This window comes from Daphnia pulicaria, chromosome 3, assembly GCF_021234035.1.
Source record: "Daphnia pulicaria isolate SC F1-1A chromosome 3, SC_F0-13Bv2, whole genome shotgun sequence".
Classification (NCBI taxonomy): Eukaryota; Metazoa; Arthropoda; class Branchiopoda; order Diplostraca; family Daphniidae; genus Daphnia; species Daphnia pulicaria.
Genome location: NC_060915.1, coordinates 12424942 through 12448036, shown reverse-complemented (window position 1 = coordinate 12448036; position 23095 = coordinate 12424942). Strand labels below are relative to the sequence as shown.

The window sequence follows — 23095 nt, the reverse complement described above, 5'->3', positions numbered from 1 at the left end:
GGCGGTTCAGATTTTAATGCGAGAATTGAAACAAGAGGTAAACTACTTGGCGACATCGTCCAGTCGTTTGCAAAATGAGGAGGAAAGGAAAAGGTGGACAAATATTTTGAAATTGAAAAAAGGATTTCATCATTTGTTTGTCGTCGTCTGCGATGCCGAAGCATCGATCTCAAGTTACGAAAATTTGATTACGGACGGTGATCATGCAGACGTTAACAACTTTATACTAATTGTTAGTCGTGATAGACCTGTAGCCGGGATAATAGACGAAATCAAGTACACCGATTTGAGTAAAGATTTCCAAGAAAAATATTTGGCGAAAACCCTTTCGTTTCAAGGAAAAATTCTGACAGTGGGAGACTTGGTAGGTGAGAAACCGGAAGAGGTAATCGACTTCAGTTCTCTAAATGAGTTGTTATTTGGAAAAACAAAACAAGTCAAAATCCCTTCGTATGACACGTCTCGATTCGAAGAGTCTCTTTACATCAACAGACGAGTGAAAACTCATTTCGACAATCACTTTGAGGATGAATTAGCAAAGCGTCTTTACTGTACAGTAGAAAAACTCCGAAAGGAATGCAGAATAAGTCTGCCAGATGGCCACATCGAATGGCTCGTCGAAGGGGAACGTAAAAAGGAAATATGGGACAAAATGGATAACGGTGCAGATAAAACAACGCCATCGGGCATCATCGCCGAGGACAACCAATTAATTAGTTTTGAAATGCAAAGACGCTCAATCGTCATCATATCCGGAGTAGCCGGAACAGGAAAATCTACCCTCCTCTCTCACTTCTATAAAGAAATTAAAACGAAGAAACCAGATTACTGGGTTATCAAAATGAATTTAGTGGATCGATGTGAAGCAATAATGAAATGGAATGATGGAAATCAAACTAACGCAGCCGATTTTTTCGTCAACTACCTTAGTGAAACTGGAAATAACGACTCGTCATTCGCCAATTCATTGTTAAGGCATCGATTGGAGAAGGGTGACAGAATTGCCATCATGTTTGATGGGTTCGACGAAATAGACGCCAGGTGTCAAATGGGCGCTATTCAATTGATGAAAGCCATTAGTAAGAATAAATCGATTCAACTGTATGTCACAACTCGACCTCATTCGGTGGACGATTTGCAAAATGAATTATTTCAGTTTTCCTACACTTTGGAGATTTTCGACATGAACGACCAGATCAGTTATCTGACCCAGTATTGGGAGAAAAAATTAGACACGGAAGAAGACATTCAAGACAAGTCAATTATCCGGAAGTTTGCTGCATCACTCACCGACCGAGTGTCGCAAACTTTGAGAGATCAAGAAAGATCTTTTATTGGAATCCCGTTGCAATGTCGAATCCTTGCCGAATGCTTTCAGCAAGAGCTCCAAACAATAATAAAACGAAACAATGGCCAAGATGGGCTGGAGGAGCAAACTGATTTTGAAAACCAGTTATTTGAGAATGTCAATTTTGATCTCAATAGTTTGTATAAACTATTGATGAAGACTAAGCGCCGAGTCTTTCGAGAAGAAAAAGTCAGAGCTCCAGTTCCCAATCAGATCACAGATTATGCCATTGATTCCTTAATAGAAAAAATTGAATCACACCTGACAAAATTGGCCATTGAAACTCTTGTATCAGATAAAAAAAGCGCCGACACTCTGTGGCCACCTCAATCATCGTACCACCAGCTCAAAACTGACAAGATGCAAGAGGAAAACATGATTACTGAATTTGGCGTCAAATTTGGTTTGATAATGTACAAAGACGAGGCCATAAAGACGCAATTTTTGCACCGGACATTTGCCGAATATTTATTGGCTAAATATTTGTACAGGGGCATAGCTGTTAATCACTGTGAAAACAATTATCTTCTAGATAACGAACAGGTACGTGATTTGATTATCAGTAAAATTCTAGGGGAACGCAATTTTGATGGTGTACGAATATTTTTCGACTCCATGTTGAAGAAGACTCTTAACAGTACAGCTTGGCATGAAATTAGTGAAGGCAAACAGATTTTGCCCAGACAATTACAAAATTTTACCAAGGACCTGGCACTTCATATCGAGAAACCACAGGATAGGCCTACGTATAATACGTATGATTATTGTCCTAATCTTTTAGGTAATACCGTTTACGAAAGAAACGAGAATTTGTTTGATTTCTTATGCGACTGCCTCGACATAGTGCTGGACCAAAATGGAGTTCGACAAGTTTTTAGGTCAGCATTCGAAAAGTCATTTCGATTCGAATCTTTCTATTTTGTAAATAGCGGACTTTTTCAGCGGTTCACTAAATACTATGACGATGCCGATTACATAGAACTTGACTGCATAACGCACGACATGTTGTTTGGCAGGATGTCGGATCCGTGGACATTGGAAACTTATCATAACCTTTGGAACACGGAAGAAGCTAAACAAGTGGTAAAAATTCTACTGGACTTGATAGATCAGAACCAACGTGTTTTCATGAAAGTAGTGATGTCCCCTGGCAAGATTACGTTTCAACAGCGAGATCGAATATTCGAATTGTCTCATTTCTTCATTTTCAACGAATACTACGACAGTCTATTCGACCAATTCTTCCGTCTTCTATCGTCGTGTTTGGATGACTGCGCATTAACAAACCTCCTGCAGTATACACTAAGGATGCGCGATGCAAATAACAACAATTGGGCGTATCCTTTTAACAGCGGGATCGAAAAAACGCTGATTATTTTACTCGACCTCGGACGACACAAGGTGATACACGGTTTATCCCATTTGACACTCGTCTGGGATAAGACATTCTTTGAAACATTCTACCAGCCTTGTCAACCAAAAGAAGAAAAGAACCGTTCCGACTTGCAATTGCTGTTGAAAAATAGAGATTCGAGCCGAATGACTCTTCTGCATCGAGCGGCTTTTTACGGTGACGCGCAAACTGTGGATGACATTTTAGAAACGATTCGCAAGAGTATTATTTCTTCTGCCATTTATCATCTAGTCGAATTAGTCGAATTAGTAAAGGATATCATGTTGGCTCGCAACGATGAATGTTTCACACCTTTTTACGTAGCGGCCGCCAGCGGCCACAAGGAAATCTGCGTACAAATATTGTTCTTCTTAAAAGAAATCCTTGGAAGTGATCAAATTAACGAATGCTTGATTGCTTGTGACAGGTTTCTACAAAGAGCCATGTGGGTTGCGATTCGGTTAAAAAATTATTTAATGTTCAAAGTAATTTTGGAAGGGGTTAATCAGGCCTTGGGGCAAGACAACCTGCTCGTTTTACTCAAATCGAGCGACACTGAAAGAAATCGCTCGGTCCCAAAATATGACAAAGTCCTGATCAAAATTATAAGCCAAGTTCTCCTCCAAAATGGCAGTGAAAATGGTTACGAAGGCTTAAACAATTTGATTTTACATACTGAAGAATGGGTTATGAGCCGGGAACACATATATAAGACACTTGAAGAAGTGGAGGATGAAACTTTACAGGGAATGTTGACTGTGAAGGGAATGGAAAATTGGACGCAACGTTTCCTTGACTTTCACATCTCTTGGGGATATCGTTTTTTATCGATTCATCTTCTTGCCAGATTTACAAGAAACCAACGATCGCAGTTTGTCGACGCTATCACTTCACCGCACACTCCGATCATTCGATCTTATCCGGTCAAAATTAGTTACTGGGCAAATTGGTTCGTCGGAGACGATTTTACTAATGATTTTAAGGACCTGGATTGCGATTGCCTTGACAAACTGCTGAAAATAATTGCGGAAAATCAAGATAACGAAACGACTGATATAAAAAAGTTGCTGTTCAGCGATGATGGGAAAGACATCACCAGAGCTTTACTGTGTCAAAACAGAAAAATCGTCTCTATCATGTTCAATCATCTGTCAGAGATGGAGAAACTTCAGATCACAAAAGATATAAAGAGAAATGGTCCCGAAATAATTGACGAGATATCGCATTATTTGCGGACTGATGAAAATAGTAGTCAAATTTTCCGCTATTGGGTGAACATTTTGCCATTTTACAACGATGGAGATGAAGGGAATCGACAATTTGAAAAACTAATTGAAATACTCTTATTTTTGCGCACCGAAAAACTTAGAAGGAGCTGGTATGTGGGTATGGTAAAAATCATTCTAGAAGATGAATTGCAGTACAGTTTTTGGAGTCGATATCTCGACAGCTATGACGATACAGACGGTAATAAAATTGAAATGGTGGGCCAGTTTTTGGATTGCGTGTCAGAGAAACTAGGAAACGAGGCTGTCAAAAAAGTAGTGCTTCACGAGGACTGTATGGGTATCGTTTTAGTCGGAGCCGAATTTCAAGAAAATAAAGAATTAGTGAATGTTATGCTGACCCATTTAAGCGACCAAGATCGTGATTGTGTTAATCTTCTCATCAGCACGAATTCCCCTTTTAATTCAAGACGATATAAATTTGTAGAGCCGTGTCACTGTAAACCCATAAATTCATGCTGTTGTTGGCACAGGAATTAACATTTTGAACTTTAACCTGACTGTCGAGTCCCAAGTAAACATTGTGATTGAGTAATTGATACAAGATAAAGTCGCCTTCAATTAACTACTGTAATAGAATTTGTTTTTCTTTTTACAATTAGCGCTGGTACCCAAAAACGCAATACACTGTTCCATAATAGTTTGTACTTTGTTAGTAGATTTCCTAATGCCTTCAATGTTGCAAATTGCAATTTCTAGATTTAGGACCAGATTAGGTTTCTTGCTTGAGTGGACGATTAATGGGAAGCTGTAGAAATAACAAATAACGCACATTTCTGAAGCAGTAGCTTACAACAATTTTTGCAACACTAGCAGTCCGCGTCTAAGGGTCTAACCACATACAAACCACATCTGACAGCAGAAGCAATAAAACAGTTCATTCGTGAAGTAGTAGGGGCAACAAAATTCGAAAAATTCGAAAAGTAAAAAGTGCCTGGGGAGAAAATATTTGTGGGAAGAAGCTGCTGCCCTAAGTATTGAGAATCGATCGACAATTCTCTTCCGACAAAATGGAAAAAATTCTGTTGATCATAAAAAGGAAAGAGGGAAACATAGCGGGTCATTTGCATTTCCGTATTCCCGATGACGCGATCAGCGGACAGTTACGTGATAATTTACAAGAATACTTTTATGTTACGCAATACTTTCAGAGCAAGTTTCGTTCCAAAGGAAAGTATTTGCTTGTCCGGGACTTGATTGGAACTGACAGACACGAAGACGTAAATTACATTTTTCTTCCAGAAGGAAAAATATTAAGTGAAAAGAAAGTTCCCTTTCTGCAATAGCGACCCGCTTGGATTAAGCATCTGTCTACATCAAGGAACGAATGACATTGCCATTTCGTATAGAAGATACATTTTGAGATAAACTGTCAAAAGAATTGAGGTGTGCCGCAAGCGAACTTAGGAGACAGCTAGCTAAGGGAAGGGTCGATACAACATCGACTGACAGATGGTTTGTTCTTCGTATTTCGCTGATTCGTCCTACCTTTAAGCCTGGGAAATACGGCCAGGCATTTCCAAGTCCTCCAACTGCAGAAAAGTTGTATAGGCCACGCCATCAGCAGGCAGGATGGGAGGAAGGGGGGCCGGGTCCTCGTTGAAGCACTCACATGGGTGTACACGAGAACAGAGTGGAGACTGGAAGAAGTGATAAATCGCCCGACGTCGGTGGATTCTCCAATCAAGCAGGATGATGATTGTCTACATTTGAAAAAAAAAAAAGGTTATGGAACAGAACAGATCAAAGTTGTAAACAGTGTCAATAAATATTTATCCTGTACCTATCGGTGAAATTACAATTACAATTTAATGATTTTCGTATTGAGATATATAGTTTGTAGTGTTGAGAGACCGGATTCAAGAGTTCGATTTAGAAATAATTCAACGACGATTTAAGTGAATTTTCGGAACGATCGGGGAGTGAGTCGCCCGATCCTGTGTGAGGTTTATGTGTCCAGCAAAATATTAACAGTTATCCACCAACGTGAAAAAAGTGTCGTTAAAGCAAAGCCTAAGCCGGGATTTTTCCAATAACATAACGGCTGCGTTCAACTTTCAGTACCGCGGTACAAGAATTGCAAAGTTGGCACTAGATGTCGTTCGGTTGCGTTCATTTGCGTGAAAAGAAAACAAATAACATGTAGCGGGACCTTGCGTTCGGCTGCTCTACCAGCAGAAGAGTGAAACAAATTAGACAGTTGGCAAAATTTTCGTTCATGGTTTCAAATAGATTTAAACTTAAATTCTAGGTAAATCCCAAACATTAACTTTGAAAAGAAATTCACTTGAAAATACACGACGGATTGTTCATCAAGGTAAGAAAAAAATAATTCTTTTTTGATTTTTTTATTTCATTTCATCCGATACCCTAAAAATAACCTAGTCCAAGATTAATTTCTCGATTTGTTAACATAAAAAAAAAATAAAATTCCAATGGCCTTGGGACAGATTCCCTAAAGTTTTGGCTTTAATTTTTCCACCCTAACCATATCGTTTTTACCCCCTCTCACCGTACAATATGCGACGAGACTATAATAAACCTTGCGAAATAGAAGTCAATTCAGTTGTCTGCTTTCTCCAGTCACGTTCAGTTGTCCATTATACTTTTCCCAGATCACAAAGTCAATTCAGTTTTCTTGTTTTTTTTAAGCCAGTTAAGTCGTTCAGTTGGACAGCATTAAACGTTTCCCAAGACAAACAGGAAAAACAGTTATTTGCATTTACACATTTACCGGTATTTTTAAATAAAATAGCAGTTAGTTTTTGTGTTGACCCATTCATCTGCTTCAATATAGACCTTATTAAGATCCAAAGGTATGGGTCAAGCCGACCCCTTTGCGTCGCGTTGCAGTGTGAAGGGGTGCCACTGATGGGCGAGCCAAATAAAAATCTTCTGTTCACGGCACCCCTTCACACTGCAACGCGACGCAAAGGGGTCGGCTTGACCCATACCTTTTCATTGGAATAAGGTCTATAATGGGCAAATGATATGTCTCTGTAAGCAACACCGGCGCAGATGACCGTATTGGCCGCTAATCGCTATCAATTAGCAGCTGCAACAATCTTTCTAATTGACAAGCATTTTTTTTAAGGGGGAGGGAGATAGGAAAACCTCGATGGTACCAGTCATATCGAACGAACGGTGCGAATATCAAAGGAGCGTGATTGCGGCCGGTCATTTTCATTTCCATCACGAAAGCTAGATGTCGTGAGTCTACACGACTACACACAACTCGTGAAAATCGAGTTGCGCCATTCGATGTTTTTTTCATTCGAGGCACGTATTTGACAGAAACAACAACGCAACACCAGAGCAGTCTCACTTTGTTTTGTTCAAACAAAACAGGTACACATAAGTTTCAACGCGCCATTCAGCTGATGGGAGATTGTCCTCATACGGGGCATAGGCGATGGGTTCCGGGTTCCCATTCCATTTGAGCACAGAAATTCAAGAGTTTGAGAAATTCCGATGACTTGGTTTTGAAATATAAAGTGACGACAGGTGACCAACGTCAAAGTAACTATTATTAACAATAATTTATTCAAAAGAAAAAGCATTAAAGTGTACGAATAGTTATCGATTGCAAGGCTTTCTAAGGAAAATGGGACGACCTCAACGGAGTAAATAATCTAGTGCGCAATGTGCGCAGTTTCAATTCAATTTGTAAAATTAATTCACGAGTATACTTTATCTTTCCTATAAGTGACACATTCAGTCCCGCGTTTTGTTGCTAGAAGAGGTTTCGTCTAAACCCTTGCGTGATTCGGCGTGTGCACCGTATTGCAAACGTGAAAGCGGAATTTCGTCATTGTGTTTCAGTTTCGCGAAGGCGATGTTCTTTACTGTTTTGTGTGTAAACAACATTTGTCGTTTTACCGTGATAGCTGCAACTTGCAATTGCTTTTTACCCCAAGTTTAATTTTAAGTGAATGGGACTAATCTGTTTAAGGTCGCCGATTTTTAAAATTTTGGAGCAGATTTCGGGTTGTTTTCCAAGGCCACACGACGAACCACCAGCTACATAGTCAGTGACGTCAGAGGAAGTCCAACCCATTTATAAACATCCGTTTACGGTATGGTTGGCATCCAGCAATATGGTAAAAGAATTTTTTTTAGAGCTATTAATAATTTAATTAACCTTACGGTTGCTCCCTATTTTATAGAATACCAAACGTTCTAAAAATAAATCGAAAATGTCTGATGCCCTTCATGAAGAAGTGACGCAAGAGGAAGAGTCATCAACTGGGATCGCAGGCGATTTGGTGGTTAGTTCACCGTTAGAAGATGAGATGCCACCTGTGAGCGAGAAGGGATCCGATGCGGGACACGGTAACCGATTTCAATCAAAACTTTTAATGTTGTTTTGCATCCGCGCAATCAATGCCGGATACAGATTCTATTTGGGCACGGAACTCCTTGACCAAGGCAACAAGTTCGACGATTTGATTTTCAAATTTAAAAGAGATGAAAACGCGGGAAGTAAAGGAGAAAGCTGGCCTTATCAATATTTACAAGCCAAGAGCCGAATGCACGAAACAAGAGATAAAATAACAGCTAAAGATTTATTCGCTGTACCAACGAAAGAGCAAAAGAAAAATGAAAAAATTAACATTGATTTCAGCCTACCAAAATATTTTCGTTCTTATCGTGAAATAACAAGAAGAGGAGACGAGATTGACAGTTGCATCATTTGCACAAACATTGACTTTGCAAATAAAGAAATTCTTAAGGGAAATGGAATTGAAGTCAATGAAGTGCTAACTGATTCCATTTTAAAATTCGAAAAACTATCAGATGGGAAAAACCCAACTCGATATAAAATAGAAATTAAAAACGAAGGGCAAAAAAATATATTAAAAGAAGAGACTACCTCTAAAATATTGGCCGAAATTTTGTGGGAGTTGAACGACGGAACAGAATCTAAAGTACTTTGCACAAATCATGAAACAATGCGAAATTATCACATTGCATTGATAAAAGAAAACGTAATCAATCCCGAGACAAAAAAATTTCACGAAGATTTCATTAATCGGCATGATGGACTATCTGAAGGTGCCAAGGAATTGCGTAAATATTTGCTGCAATTCAGTAAAAACGTTGAAAACTTGGAAAAAAGGATTTTCCAGTTTAATAACAATTTTGGCAAAACGCCACTAAAGCCCATTGAATTTAATTATGATCTACCCGTTGCTGTGAAGGACGAGGAAATCCAAGGATTCTTGGATAAGCTAGTCTTCGCAGTCAACACACCCAACGAAGGGGAACTGGATGACGTACTCAAAATTGAAGTTGGCAGATATTTCACATTGCTCAGTACCGATCTTCAGTCAGCCTTCGTCATGAACGAAATGGTCAACTGGTTCAAAAGAAAAGACAATGTTTGGCTGTCGTCACAAGAAGCCAGAACACTGTTTTTAGATAAAACGAAAAATATTATGGAATCGATACGTGTCAATGACTTATCAATCGACTATCAGAACCAGTTGAAAAAAGACCTGATGGGATTAGAATTTAATAATGATTCAATTCTAGTTATGACTGAAAAATTAGGACGGTTATTCAAAGACACTTCAAACTCAGTTATTGTTATTGGATCAGATTCGCCTCAACACACGGCAGTCAAATTCATTGCTGCCATCAAAACGCTTCCCGATTTTATATATGACGACAGTTTCTTGGTGACGTCATCGAAGCGTCTAAAGGACGAAGTGGAAGCTAAAAAGTTTAAACACTGTTTGGAATTAAAGGACGATTCTCATAATCTACTCGTCGTCGTTTGTGATGGTGATGTAATATCGGCTAAAAATTGCACAGAATATGCTAGTCTAATTCCGAATGGACAAAGATGATAAAATTAATAAAGTGGTTATCATATGTCCTGGTAAGTCTTCCGTGATAACCGATGTAATTAAATTCACTGATCTAACTGATGCATTTAAGCAAAAGATCCTGTCTCTCAAAGTTTCTTTTCAGCCCAAAAAAGATTTGGGACAAGAAGAAATAGAAAACAATAAAATAACGGTGGGGGACTTGATTGGTGACAAACCGGAAGAGGTAATCGATATCAATTCCATAAAGGAGTTGACGCAATTTGGAGGAAAATTTGTTATACCTTCATTCGATTATACAACCCATTTTGATGAGCAAATGTACATCCAGCGAAAGTTGAAATTTCCTTTCCACGATAAGTTTGAGGATGAAATAGCGAAGCGACTTGACTGCAGTGTAACTCTACTTCGTGAAGAGGAATGCAGGATTCGACCGGATGGCCACATCGAATGGCTCGTTGAAAACAAACGAGAAAAAGAAACATGGAAAAAAATCGCAAATGTCGCAAATCAATCGTCGTCATTAAATGAAATTCACGAAGATGATCATTTGGCTCATTTGAATGAAAATACAAAAGAAAAGTCTGTTGTCATCATATCCGGTGTGGCCGGAACGGGAAAATCTACTCTTCTCTCTCAATATTATAAAGAAATTAAAAAAGCAAAACCGGACCATTGGGTAATCAGAATCAATTTAGTGGATCACTACGAAGCAATTCTGAAACAGGATACAACACCTTCGGATCCCGTCGAGTTTTTTGTTAATCTGGTACACGTCGTCAATGATAAAAGTTCATTTTCTCGGGCGTTATTGAGAAAACGGTTGGAGACGGGGGACCGTATCATTGTCATGTTAGATGGATTCGATGAAATCAACGACTTGTGTCAAGATAAGGTGATTGAATTGATGAAGGCCATCACTAAAGACAAATCGATTCAACTTTATGTGACGACCCGGCCACACATGCTCGATAAACTGCAATTCCAATTGTCTCAATTGTCTTACAGTTTGGCAAATTTTGACAGAAACGACCAAGTTGATTTCTTAATTAAATATTGGGAGAAAGAGAAAGAACTCGATTTGATTGAAAATAAAAATGGCTCAATTCGACAATTCGCTGAAATCTTGATTGATAAGGTATCGGAGACATTGAAAGATACAGATAGTTATTTGATAGGAATCCCATTGCAATGCCGAATCATAGCCGAATGTTTCCAGCCCAATCTTTCAGCGCTAGGGGAAAACTACGACAAATGTCGAGTAAAAAAACTCATAGCCGATCTACTTGATGGTCAGAGATTCGATTTGGCTAATTTGTATAATCGTTTAATGGAAACAAAACGTCGGGTCTTTCTCGAAGAAAAGGCTAAAATTTCCTCATCATCAGTTCAAAACGATATTGTGGTTGACGCCATTAATCAATTGATACAAGATGTTGAGGATCACCTAACAAAATTTGCCATCGAAACTATAGCCACAAATCAGAAGCACTTGGAAATATTGTTGTCACAACAGTCATTGCAACTGCGGTCAGTTGACGAAAATAAAATCACTTTAAACAGCCTGAAATTCGGACTGACATTCAAAAATGGAGATGAATCAAAAGTCCAATTCTTGCACCGGACATACGCCGAGTATTTATTCGCCAGATATTTGTACCAGGGGTTTCTTCTCGATGAGAAACGACACAACAAAATACTAGAAAATGAATCCATTCGAATTTTAATCCTGAAAAAAATCCTGGCGAGACCTGAGTACCATGGCGTCCAAGTGTTTTTCGATTCCATGTTGAAAGAATTAGTTGACAGTGACGAGGAATGGCGAAATAGAATTGACAACCGCAATTTACCGGAAACGATCAAGAAATTGACGGAAAATTTTTACAACCAATATCTTCCTGAAGACTCACCACCACCGGTGCCAGACACAGAGGTTTCTGGAGGGTGTCCATGGACATCAAAAGCTTATCATACGTATGACACTGAAAACGCTCTTCATTTCTCGCTTGGGACTGGGAAGGCAATAATATTCACATTCCTGTGCGATTGTCTCGATGCAACTTTGGATCAAAAACAAGTACGAATCGTAATGATGAAATCTTTCATGCACGAAGTAAGCAGTTTTGAATTCTCATTTTTCCGCCAAGTTGAAAGCAAATATTTTAAACGATTTATGGATTACGTGGACAGCGAAGCGGATAAAGTGATGTCAAAGTTTGCAACTTACCCAGCTTACTTGCCACCTAGTGATTTGGAATATTCTCAGTGGAATGGAGAGGAACAAAAGAAAACTGTGCACCACTTGTTGCAGTTTATGACAAATCAACGCGAGGCTTTCGACAAGTATTTTCGTCCTCATTTCGACGAGTATTTAGGTCCACATGGAGAAATCACAACAGGGCGCATGTTAACCTTTTTCATTTTTAACGAAAATTACGAAAGTCATCTGAAAACATTTTTGAGACTGCTGTCTCGATCGACGGCCTATTCTGACGACTCCAAATTTGAAAATCTGCTAAAGAAAACCTTCTGTTCCAAAGAACATTTTATTAGTGGTCGAATTGAAAAAGTGTTAATAATTTTACGCGAGCTTAATAGACCCAATCTGTTGATTCAACTTTATAGCATAATTCTGGCGATAGAACCGGAATCTTTTCAAAATATTTACCAGCCTCCTTCTATAGAAGGAGATGCCGTGGGAAAAGACGTGGAATCAATGGACTGGAACATGCTGATGGAACGAGATTCGTATCGAATGACTCGCCTTCACCGAGCGGCTTTTTACGGTGACAAGGAAATGGTCGCAGAAATGTTGGAAAGGATTCGCCAGAATTTGACTGATCCAGTGCACAAAAAAGTGGCGTATAAAATAATAAATGAAGTCTTGGCTCGGGATGAATATGGTTTTACACCGTTTTACGTGGCGGCTGTCCGTGGCCAAGAGGAAATCTATCACAAGATGCTGACCTTCTTAAAACAAATTCTTCCCGACTTCAGACTAGAAAAACACTTGATAAACCTAAAGGGATTTGTGCACCGCGCACTTTCCGACGCCATAGAATCCGAAAACATTCCAATGTTTAATTTGATCCTAGTAGCTGTTAAGAAAGAACTGAGTCAAAATAAACTTTTACAAATTCTTCGTCTTTCCAAATCCAGATATTCGAGTTCATTTGTTCGCGCATGTTACAAAACGAAAAAATTATTCTACTCAATGGCAATTGTCGTCATGAGAGAGGAAAATGCTACGGGTGACACAGATTTCAAAGCGGATTTTTACGGTTTGGTTTTTGAGGCCGGAATGACAACAGAGATCCACCAGTACATCGTCGCCGACAATCATCAAGGGAAGATGTCTTTCAAAGAATTTGGCGATTATGAAAACGAATATAAAATGTTTGAATTCCAATAATGGAAATACCTTAATCTTTCCTCGGTTATGGCACAAAATACTTACTTCAAAAATTTGTCCGGAATATTACGTCATCATTGCATTTAATTATTCCCAATTAAAAACATCGACTGGCGATTTTGCGTTCATTCAACATGGGGAAACGTGAGGCATCCTGAGGTATTTCTCACGAAAGCAAATTACGAAACGGACGACATTGCAAAAACGGGATAAGTTCAATTTAATCGTTTCGAAGAAACTGAACGAGATGGTGGCCAATGACGAAAGACCAGGCAAACTGAGAGGAGAGGAAAGTTAGAAAAGTTTAAACCTCTTTGGATGAAATTTACCAGTTTCCCCCATCACTATTTAGATTTGGAATATCGACGTGTTTCCTAATTGTCTTTAGTCAATGCTATTTTTACCTTTTGATTCCAAATGTTTGTTTTGTTTTAATAGCCTAAACATAAAAACTAAAGTTCGATCGACGATTATGAATACAATGCGTTTGGGAAACCCTTTTCTTTTTATGTAGGCATTCGTTAATTAAAATTAATAAAACAGCCAGATGTCAAATGAACTCCAAGGATAATGACGAATTAAAAGTTTTAGCAAACGAGGGCCATTTCATGGGTTTCACACCACATGTATTTTCGTGCAAAACATTTGGAGTGAACGTACGTAAATCAAATCTCTGCTAAACGCAGCTGTTTCACGTAACTGGCAAACGACCCCACCCTATTCAGCGTAAAAACATTAGCCGACACGGACCAGTGCGCATTCAGCATACATGACAAACATGCCTTGATTTTTTTTTTTTACCATAGACGCATTTGTGTGTTTTGAAAAAATTCGCGGGTGATGACGTAAAGTTTACATCAGCAGAATAAAGGGGAAATGATTTTAATCTTTCCTACCTTTAATTAAGCCCGGGAATGACGGCCAGGAATCCACAAGTGTTTCATCCGCAGTAAAGTTGAAGACGCCAGGCTAGATAGGAAAAAGGGGTCCTCGGTCCTCGTGAATACACCCACATTCACATGGTTTGTACACGAAGACGTAGAGGATTTAAAGAAAGGGGAAGTGGAGATGAGTCGCCCGACTTCTCTTGGATTCTCAAATCAAACAGGATGCTGTTTATCTAAAATAAAAATGAAAGTGTTATGCAAATAATATTTATGGAAACTACGAATAAGAAAATTGAAAAAAAAAGATGGTGGGTACATACATTAATTTTTAAGTTTACAGGAGAATAAGAATACAATGTTTCAGCATAACACACATGCACCATTTAGATACACAGCTGATCAAAGTTGTAATAGCATCACAAAATAATTACCCAATCAATTATAATCTGAGATTGTTGCTGATGGCAGGCTGCTACACAGGTGATCCCAGCTGAAGTAAAACTTGCATTCCTTGTAGTTAATGGTGTTGTCAAATCTGCACAAATAAATAGGGAACAAAATAAATGTGATATGGTTAAGCATTGACTAGGGGCATTATTCACGAGTGCTTGCCAAGAACATTTCACCAGTTTGGATAGAACAGAGCACTCCTCTTGTTTAAAACCCCATTATTGTGTGCTATTTCATCATTAATCAAGTTATTTACCTTCTTGACTGCATCGAAACTGTGTATCAACACGTGCAATGAAAAGACAACAGCTAGACACCAGTCAGACGAGACCCGAGCACACGACGATCTGGTTTTTGTGATTTAATCTGATTGTGCCAAAATTTCGTGTAGCCATTACCACCGTTGCCATTTTTCTAATTCTGTTTTATCGCGGCTTTCCCGCCAAATTAAAACAAAAATTTGCCATTTGCATGCAAACAAGGAGAAACTCGGGAGAAACTGAGTAACATTAAAATGTGTTGGTATAATTGAACGACAACCTTGACTATATTTTTATCTGTTTTCCCATGTCCTAGATAGGTAACAGAACTTTGTATCTAACGACGCAACTATCGAGCAACAATCGAATCCAGAGGGTCTAAATTTCACAACCCAAATAAAAGCAATATGACAGACAAATGACAATGAACCTGCCAGCATAATGCTTGAATTTTATTTCCACCTCAAATGATTAAACTTAGGAAAAAACAACGTCATAGTAGCCTTTCTGTTTCAAATCTATAAAACTTGATCGCTTGACCGCTTAATCAGAAATTTAATATACTTGGCTTTTCGGCATTTGCTAGAATAAGAGTAGAACATGTTGGTGCTTCTCCTTGTTAATGGCTACAGCCTATCAGTCATTTAATACCCATTGGATTGTCCTCAATCATCACGTGCAAATAACGCGGTTAAATATAGAAAACGTAATTAGCTGATCTCTGTGCACATTTTCCGACCTGTATTAGTCAACAGGTTTGTCTATCCAACAATTCCGGATGAAAATATTTCGGTAAAAAAAAATTTAAGGACAAGTCGAACGAATATTGACCGATTGGGTTTGCTTATCACCTTTGCGTGTTCAGTTGCGTTCAGTTGCGTGATAAGAAAAAAAATAAGAGATAGCGGGACCCGGCGGGACCCTGCATTCGGCTGCCAGCAGAGTAGTGAAAGAAACTTGATAGTTGGCAAAACTTTGTGTTCGTGATTTGAAATAAGATTCGAAATATATGTACATTTCTACGTACATCCGAAATATTAACTGTCAGGAGAAATTCAGTGGAGATTACATGACGGATTAATCATCACTGTGGTGAGAAAAAATTAAATCTTTTTATTTAGCCTTAACACTACCAAGTAAAACCTTGTCCAAGCCAAATTTCAAAGATAATTCCCTACTTTGAGAAACATTCGAAAAATTCCAGTAGCCTTGGACAGGTATGCTGAGTGTTTCAACTTGTATATTTCCACCCTAACTATAAATCCCTTGCAAAATGTTTAAGTCAAATCTGTTGTCCTCCAGAAACAATTGATATGCGTCGACTCTTAAATTTATTAAGACTTATATGAACTTCCGAAACATTAACTGTGAAGAGAAAATCACTTGAGAATACATGACGAATTATTATCAAGATGAGAACAAAATAATCCTTTTTTTTTTTAATTTCATTTCATCCGATACCCTAAAAATAACCTTGCCAAATATTAATTTCTCCATTTTTTAACATTCAAAATAAATTCCAATTGCCTTGGGACAGACTCCCCAAGTGTTTTGGCTTTAATTTTTCCACCCTGACCATATCGGTTTTTACCCCCTCTCACCGTCCAATGCGATGGAGACAAAAAATATATCTTGCGAAATAGAAGTAAATTCAGTTGTCTACTTTATCATGTCACGTTCAGTTTGTCCGTTTTACTTTTCCCAGATCAGAAAGTCAATTCAGTTTTCTTGTTTTTCAAGTCAGTTAAGTCGTTCAGTTGGACAACATTAAACGTTTCCCAAGACAGACAGAGAAAATAGTTATTTTCATTTACGCACTCATTTAATAAGATAGCAGATAACTACTAGTTTTCGTGTTGACCTATTTACCTGTTTCAATATTCAGTGAATTGTCAACTGCTGAGCGAGTAGCGGATCCAGCCCAACATACCACACGGCAGGACAAAAAAGGTAAAACAAACATTTCAATGGCATCGGAATCATCGGCATTTGTGCATACGCCGGTTGCTGAAAATGAAACTTTGCAATCCGGTATCACGTCAACGGCCGACAAGGAGATTAAGAAAAAAAAGTTGATTGACAGTTCGCACGGTCTGAGGTTTGAATCAAAACTGTTGGCGCTTTTTTGTGTCCGGGGACTGGGTGCTGGTTACAAGTTTGAATTGAGCAAAGAAAAGGAAGAAGAAGGCGGGAAACTGGAAGATTTGATTTTCCGCTATGAAGTACCTGACGAGACACCAGAAGGCAAACACTGGCGGTATCGATACCTGCAGGCCAAACACAAAGAGAACGAAAAGGAGAAAATTACATCAGAACACCTACTCGATTATAAACCCAAAGGAGATTTCAGTTTACCGAAATATTTCCATTCTTTTTACAAGATAAGAGCCAGGGGTGACGACATTCACGACTGCATAATCTGCAATATCGGCTTCGACGTGAACAGTCTTCAGAAGAGTGGGATAGAACTGGTGTCCATTAATGATCAGTCGGAAGATATTTTAGAGTTCGGTGCACTAGAGGACCACACAACAGCCCGTTACAAACTCAAAATTAACAATGACGATTGGCACAGAAAATTGAAGGAGGAATGGTCCCCCGTCCAACTGTTGGGAGAAGAATTAAAAGATTGCGCTACGAATAATAAAACGACACAAATTCGTACTGGAATGCTCAGCAGCTACCACGTCGCTTTGGTCAAAGAATACGTCATCGATTGTACCAAAAAGAAATTCCACCAGGATTTCGTGAGTGATGCCGGGAGTCTTTCAGGTGGGGCCAAAGAATTGCGTCAAACGATCTGCGAATTGGGCGAAAACGAAAGCTGGAAAGAATGGAAGTTTAAATTGAGCAACAATTTTGGAAAAGGCCAATCAGCTGTAAAGAATCCACTACCACGAACAATCACAAAGGAAGACGTCGACAATTTCTTTGATAATTTCGTTTTTGTCGTCGATATACCACATGAAAAGAAATTCGAGGAAATTATAGAAACAAGAGACATGAGAAAATATTATCAACCGAACAAATGCAAAGATCAAACGATTCGGATACTTCACGAAGTGCCAGCACAATTTTCAAATCAAGAACAAAACTTCTGGCTGAAATCGGAAAAAGCCAAAATTATTTTGTTGGGCGGCGTCACCAAAATGTCATTAGAGTATCAAAGTCAATTGGAAAAAGAGATCAAATTCAACGACAGCGCAATTCAAATGATGGCCACTCAGTTGAAGCAGTTGCTGGAGTCTGACGGAAGGGAAAAAGTTGAGTGGATTTCCACACCTTCGCCGAAATACACGGCCGTCAAAGTCATTTCGGCTGTTCAGATTTTAATGCGAAAATTAAATCAGGAGAAAAACTACTTGGCAACATCGTCCAGTCGTTTGCAAAATGAGGAGGAAAGGAAAAGGTGGACAAATATTTTGAAATTGCAAAAAGGTGTCATCCATTTTGTTGTTGTCGTCTGCGATGACGAATCACCGGTCTCAAGTTACGAAAATTTCATTGCGGATGATCAAGAAGACGATAACAAATTTATAATAATTGTTAGTCGTGATGGACCTGTAGTTGGGATAATAGATGAAATCAAGTTCACAGATTTGAGTAAGTATTTCCAAGAAGCTATTTTGTCGAAAACCATTTCGTTTCAAGGGAAAAATCTGACAGTGGAAGACCTTATCGGCGAGAAACCGGAAGAAGTCATCGATTACAGTTCGATAAGGGAATTGTTACTTGAAGAAAAAGAAATCAAAATTCCTTCCTTCAACACGTCAACCTTTGAAAAATCGCTGTACATCAAAAGGAAATTGCTATTCCCGTTTAAAAATCAGTGGGAAATTGGGAGGGAATGCAGAATCAGTGAAGATGGTCACATCGAATGGCTCGTCGGAAAAGAAAAGCGAAAAGAAGTATGGGATAAAATCAGGTATAGGATTATTACTAATCAAGCGCCTTCTACAGGACTGATTGTCGATAATTTCTCACATTTAAAAGAGAATGGTAATGAAAAGTCGGTTGTCATCATTTCTGGAGTAGCCGGAACCGGAAAATCCACAATCCTCTGTTACTACTATGAAGAAATAAAAAAGGCAAAACCGGACCACTGGGTAATCAGAATTAATTTAGTGGATCACTACGAGGCAACGTCGAAACTGTATAATATTACGCGTTCGAATGTTGTCGACATTTTTATCAATGAGCTACACGTCATTGATGATAAAAGTTCATTTTCTCGTTCGTTATTGAGAAAACGGTTGGAGACGGGAGACCGTATCATTTTCATGTTTGACGGATTCGATGAAGTCAACGAAATGTGTCAAGATAAAGCGATTGAATTGATGAAGGCCATCACTAAAGACAACTCTATCCAACTTTATGTGACAACCCGACCACACATGCTCGACAAACTGCAATTTCAATTGTCTCAATTGTCTTACAGTTTGGCAAATTTCCAAAGAAACGACCAAATTGATTTCTTGATTAAATATTGGGAGAAAGAACTCAATTTAATTGGCGATAAAAATGGCCCAATTCAACAATTCGCAGAATTCTTAGTTGATCGGGTATCGGAAACGTTAAAAGATAAAGAAAGTTCTTTTATTGGAATCCCATTGCAATGTCGGATCATAGCCGAACGTTTCCAGCCCAATCTTTCAGTGATGGAGGAAAACTACGACCAATGTCGAGTAAAAAAACTCATAACCGATCTACTTGATGGTAAGAGATTCGATTTGGCTAATTTGTATCGTCTTTTGATGGAAACCAAACGCCGGGTCTTTCTCGAAGAAAAAGCTAAAATTTCCTCATCATCAGTTCAAAACGATATTGTGGTTGACGCCATTAATCAATTGATTCAAGATATTGAGAGTCATCTGACCAAATTAGCCATCGAAACTTTAGTCACGAATCAGAAGCACTTGGAAACTTTGCTGCCACCTCAGTCGTCGTACCGGTCCGATGAGAATCTGGCTAAAACAGAAAATAAAATCGCTTTAAACAGTCTGAAATTTGGATTGACATTAAAAAATGGAGATGAATCAAAAGTCCAATTCTTGCACCGGACATACGCCGAATATTTATTCGCCAGATATTTGTACGAAGGGTTTCTTCTCGATGAGAAACGACACAACAAATTACTAGAAAATGAATCCATTCGAATGTTAATTCTGAAAAAAATCCTGGCGAGACCAGAATACCATGGTGTCCAAGTGTTTTTCAATAGCATGTTGAAAGAGTTAGTCGATGGCGACGAAGAGTGGCGAAATAGAATTGATAACCGCAATTTACCGGAAAGGATAAAAAAATTGACGGAAAATTTTTACGACCAATATCTTCCTGAAGACTCACCTCCACCGGTGCCAGACACAGAGGTTTCTGGGGGGAGTCCTCGGACATCAAAAATTTACCAACGGTACGACACTGAAAACGCACTTCATTTTTCGCTTTTGACAGGGAATACGATCATATTCACAATTTTGTGCGATTGCCTTGATGCAACTTTGGATCAAAAACAAGTACGAATCGTAGTGATGAAATCTTTCATGGACGAAACAAGCAATTTTTCATTCAAATTTTTCCGCCAAGTAGAAAGTAAATATTTTAAACGATTTATCGATTACGTGGACAGCGAAGCGGATAAAATCATGTCAAAGTTTGCAACTTACCCAGCTTACCTGCCACCTTGTGATTTAGAATATTCTGAATGGAATGGAGAGGAACAACAAGAAACTGTGCACCACTTGTTGCAGTTTATGACAAATCAACGAGAGTCTTTTAACAATTATTTCGGTCCCTACAGTGAGCGCGCGATAAAACCCATGCTAACCTTTTTCATTTTCAACGAAAATTACGAAAGTCATTTAGAAATCTTTTTGGGATTACTGTCTCAATCGACGGTCTATTCTGACGATATCCAATTTGAAAATCTGTTAAAGAAAGCCTTCTGTTCCAAAGAACATTTTATTGGTGGCCGAATCGAAAAAGTGTTAATTATCTTATGCTGGCTTAATAGACAAAATCTACTGACTCAACTTTATGGCATAGTTCTAGCGATAGAACTAGAAGCTTTTCAAAATATTTACCAGCCGCGGCCGCTGGTAGGAGATGGCGTAGGAAAAGTGAGATCGTCAATGTCTTGGAAAGTACTGATGAAACGAGATTCGTATCGAATGACTCGTCTTCATCGAGCAGCCTTCCACGGAAACATGAAGGCAGTCGAGAAAATGTTGGAAAAGATTTGCCAAAATTTGACTGATCCAGTGAACACAAAATTTGCGTGTAAAATAATAAATGAAGTCTTGGCTCGGGATGAATATGGATTTACACCGTTTTATGTAGCTGCTGTCCGTGGTCATGAGGAAATCTATCACAAAATGCTGATCTTCTTGAAAAAAATTCTTACCGATAAAATACTAAAAAAACACTTGATAAACCCAAAGGGATTTGTGCACCGCGCACTTTCCGACGCCATTGAATCTGAAAACATTCCAATGTTGCAATTGATGCTAGAAGCTTTTAAGAAAGAACTGGGGCAAAAGAAACTTTTACAAATTCTTCGTCTTCGTTCCGAATCTCGTCACTTTGGTTCCTTCGTTTCCGCATGCTGCAAAACGAGAAAAATGTTCTATGTCTTGGCAATTTCCGTCATGAGAAAGGAAAATGTTACGAATGATACAAATTTTCATAGAGATTTCTGCCAGTTGGTTCGCGGGGCCGGTCTAACAAATGAAATCTTCCATTACATGAACGCTAGCCCTCAAGGACAGTATTCATTCAAAAGTTTTGACGATTATATCAATGATATTGAAAAAATATAGGGTTATCGATCGTATTTCAATTATGCTAATTCCAATATGATACCCGTTCAGGACCGACATTATTAGAATTTCGAATACCCTTAATACATTTCCTCAATCATGACAGGGCAATTGACTTCAACAAATTGTTAGGAATATTACTTTAAAAATCGAACACTACATGAAATAATATCGCAAAATGGACCCTATTTCAAACTCCGGATAAGTTCACCAAAATCGTTTAGAAGAAACTGAAATTGGTGCTCCATAACGACTGTGAAAGACCAGCCAATTTGGAAGGAAAGGAATAATCGATGCCCATGATGCTTTTGGCGAAATTAACAAATTTTCCCTTTGATTACCGAGACTTGGAATATCGACGAAAGTGTTATATTGTCTTTTCTAATTCTAACTGTCATTTTAACCATTTCATTTCAAACGTGTTTTTTGTATTTTATATATTATAAATTGACACTAACGAAAGTTTGATTGACGATTGTGAATACAAGATGTTCCGAGAACTTGGGGGGAAAAAAAACAAGATGTAGGTATTCGTTCATTAAAATAACAGTCAGATGTCAAATTAACTCCATGGATGATGACGAATGAAGAGTTTCAGCTAACGAGCGTCATCGTTTCATGGGTTTCACATCACATGTCTTTTAGTGCAAAAAATGTGTAGTGCGCGTCTCTCATTGTAATAAAAAATTCTCCGCTAAACGCAGCTGTTTCACGTAACTGGCAAAAGACCCCACCCTATTCAGCATAAAAACAACTAGCAACAGGGACCAGTGCTCAATCACATTTATGACTAATACCTATGCCTTGATTTTGATTACCATAGAGGCATCTGTGTGTGTCGAATAAATTCACGGGGGATCACGTTAAGATAACGTCAGCAAAAAAATAAAGGGAAAATAATTCAAATTTCCCCTACCTTGCAGCCAGGGAAATACAGCCAGGCAATCCAAGTCATCCAGCTGCAGAAAAGTTTAATACGCCATGCACGGGATAGAAGGGGGAGGGGGGGGGGGGGGGTCCTCGTGAATACATCCACACGAAGAGGAAAAGAGAGATGAGTCGCCCGGCGTCGACGGATTCTCCATTCGATACAGGATGCTTTTTATCTGCATTTAAAAAATATGTACTATATTAAAGTAACACACAATGTTTAAGGAAGTTAAAATTGAGATGGAGGGTATACAGAATTTCCCATTTATAAATGCAAGAACATAATGCCAATTTTTCTTGTAATCCGTTCACATGGTACACCTATTCATGATATAACAATTTTTACATAACAAATAAATTTGAGTACCAGTAACAGTATTCTAAAATAAATTTACCTGGTGAAAAGAAAGCTTGGGACTTTTGATGGAGATAGGCTCACAGCGAAACTTGGATATGTTGCTCTTGATGATGATGACTCACTCA

At 38.6% G+C, this 23095-nt stretch overlaps 2 protein-coding genes across 2 annotated transcripts; both read left to right on the top strand.

The window, feature by feature from the left end:
* The first annotated feature begins 8059 nt into the window (after window positions 1-8059).
* LOC124329458 lies at window positions 8060-9879 on the top strand. The gene is made up of 2 exons (XM_046788517.1): window positions 8060-8127; window positions 8194-9879. The coding sequence occupies exons 1-2, from the start codon at window positions 8125-8127 to the stop codon at window positions 9877-9879; spliced, it is 1689 nt and encodes a 562-aa protein (XP_046644473.1). The 5' UTR covers window positions 8060-8124.
* A 98-nt stretch (window positions 9880-9977) lies between these two features.
* LOC124328491 lies at window positions 9978-22381 on the top strand. Its single transcript, XM_046787271.1, has 2 exons — window positions 9978-10627; window positions 19067-22381. Exons 1-2 carry the CDS (start codon window positions 10178-10180, stop codon window positions 21680-21682), a joined length of 3066 nt encoding a protein of 1021 aa, XP_046643227.1. The 5' UTR covers window positions 9978-10177; the 3' UTR covers window positions 21683-22381.
* Window positions 22382-23095: the final 714 nt, after the last annotated feature.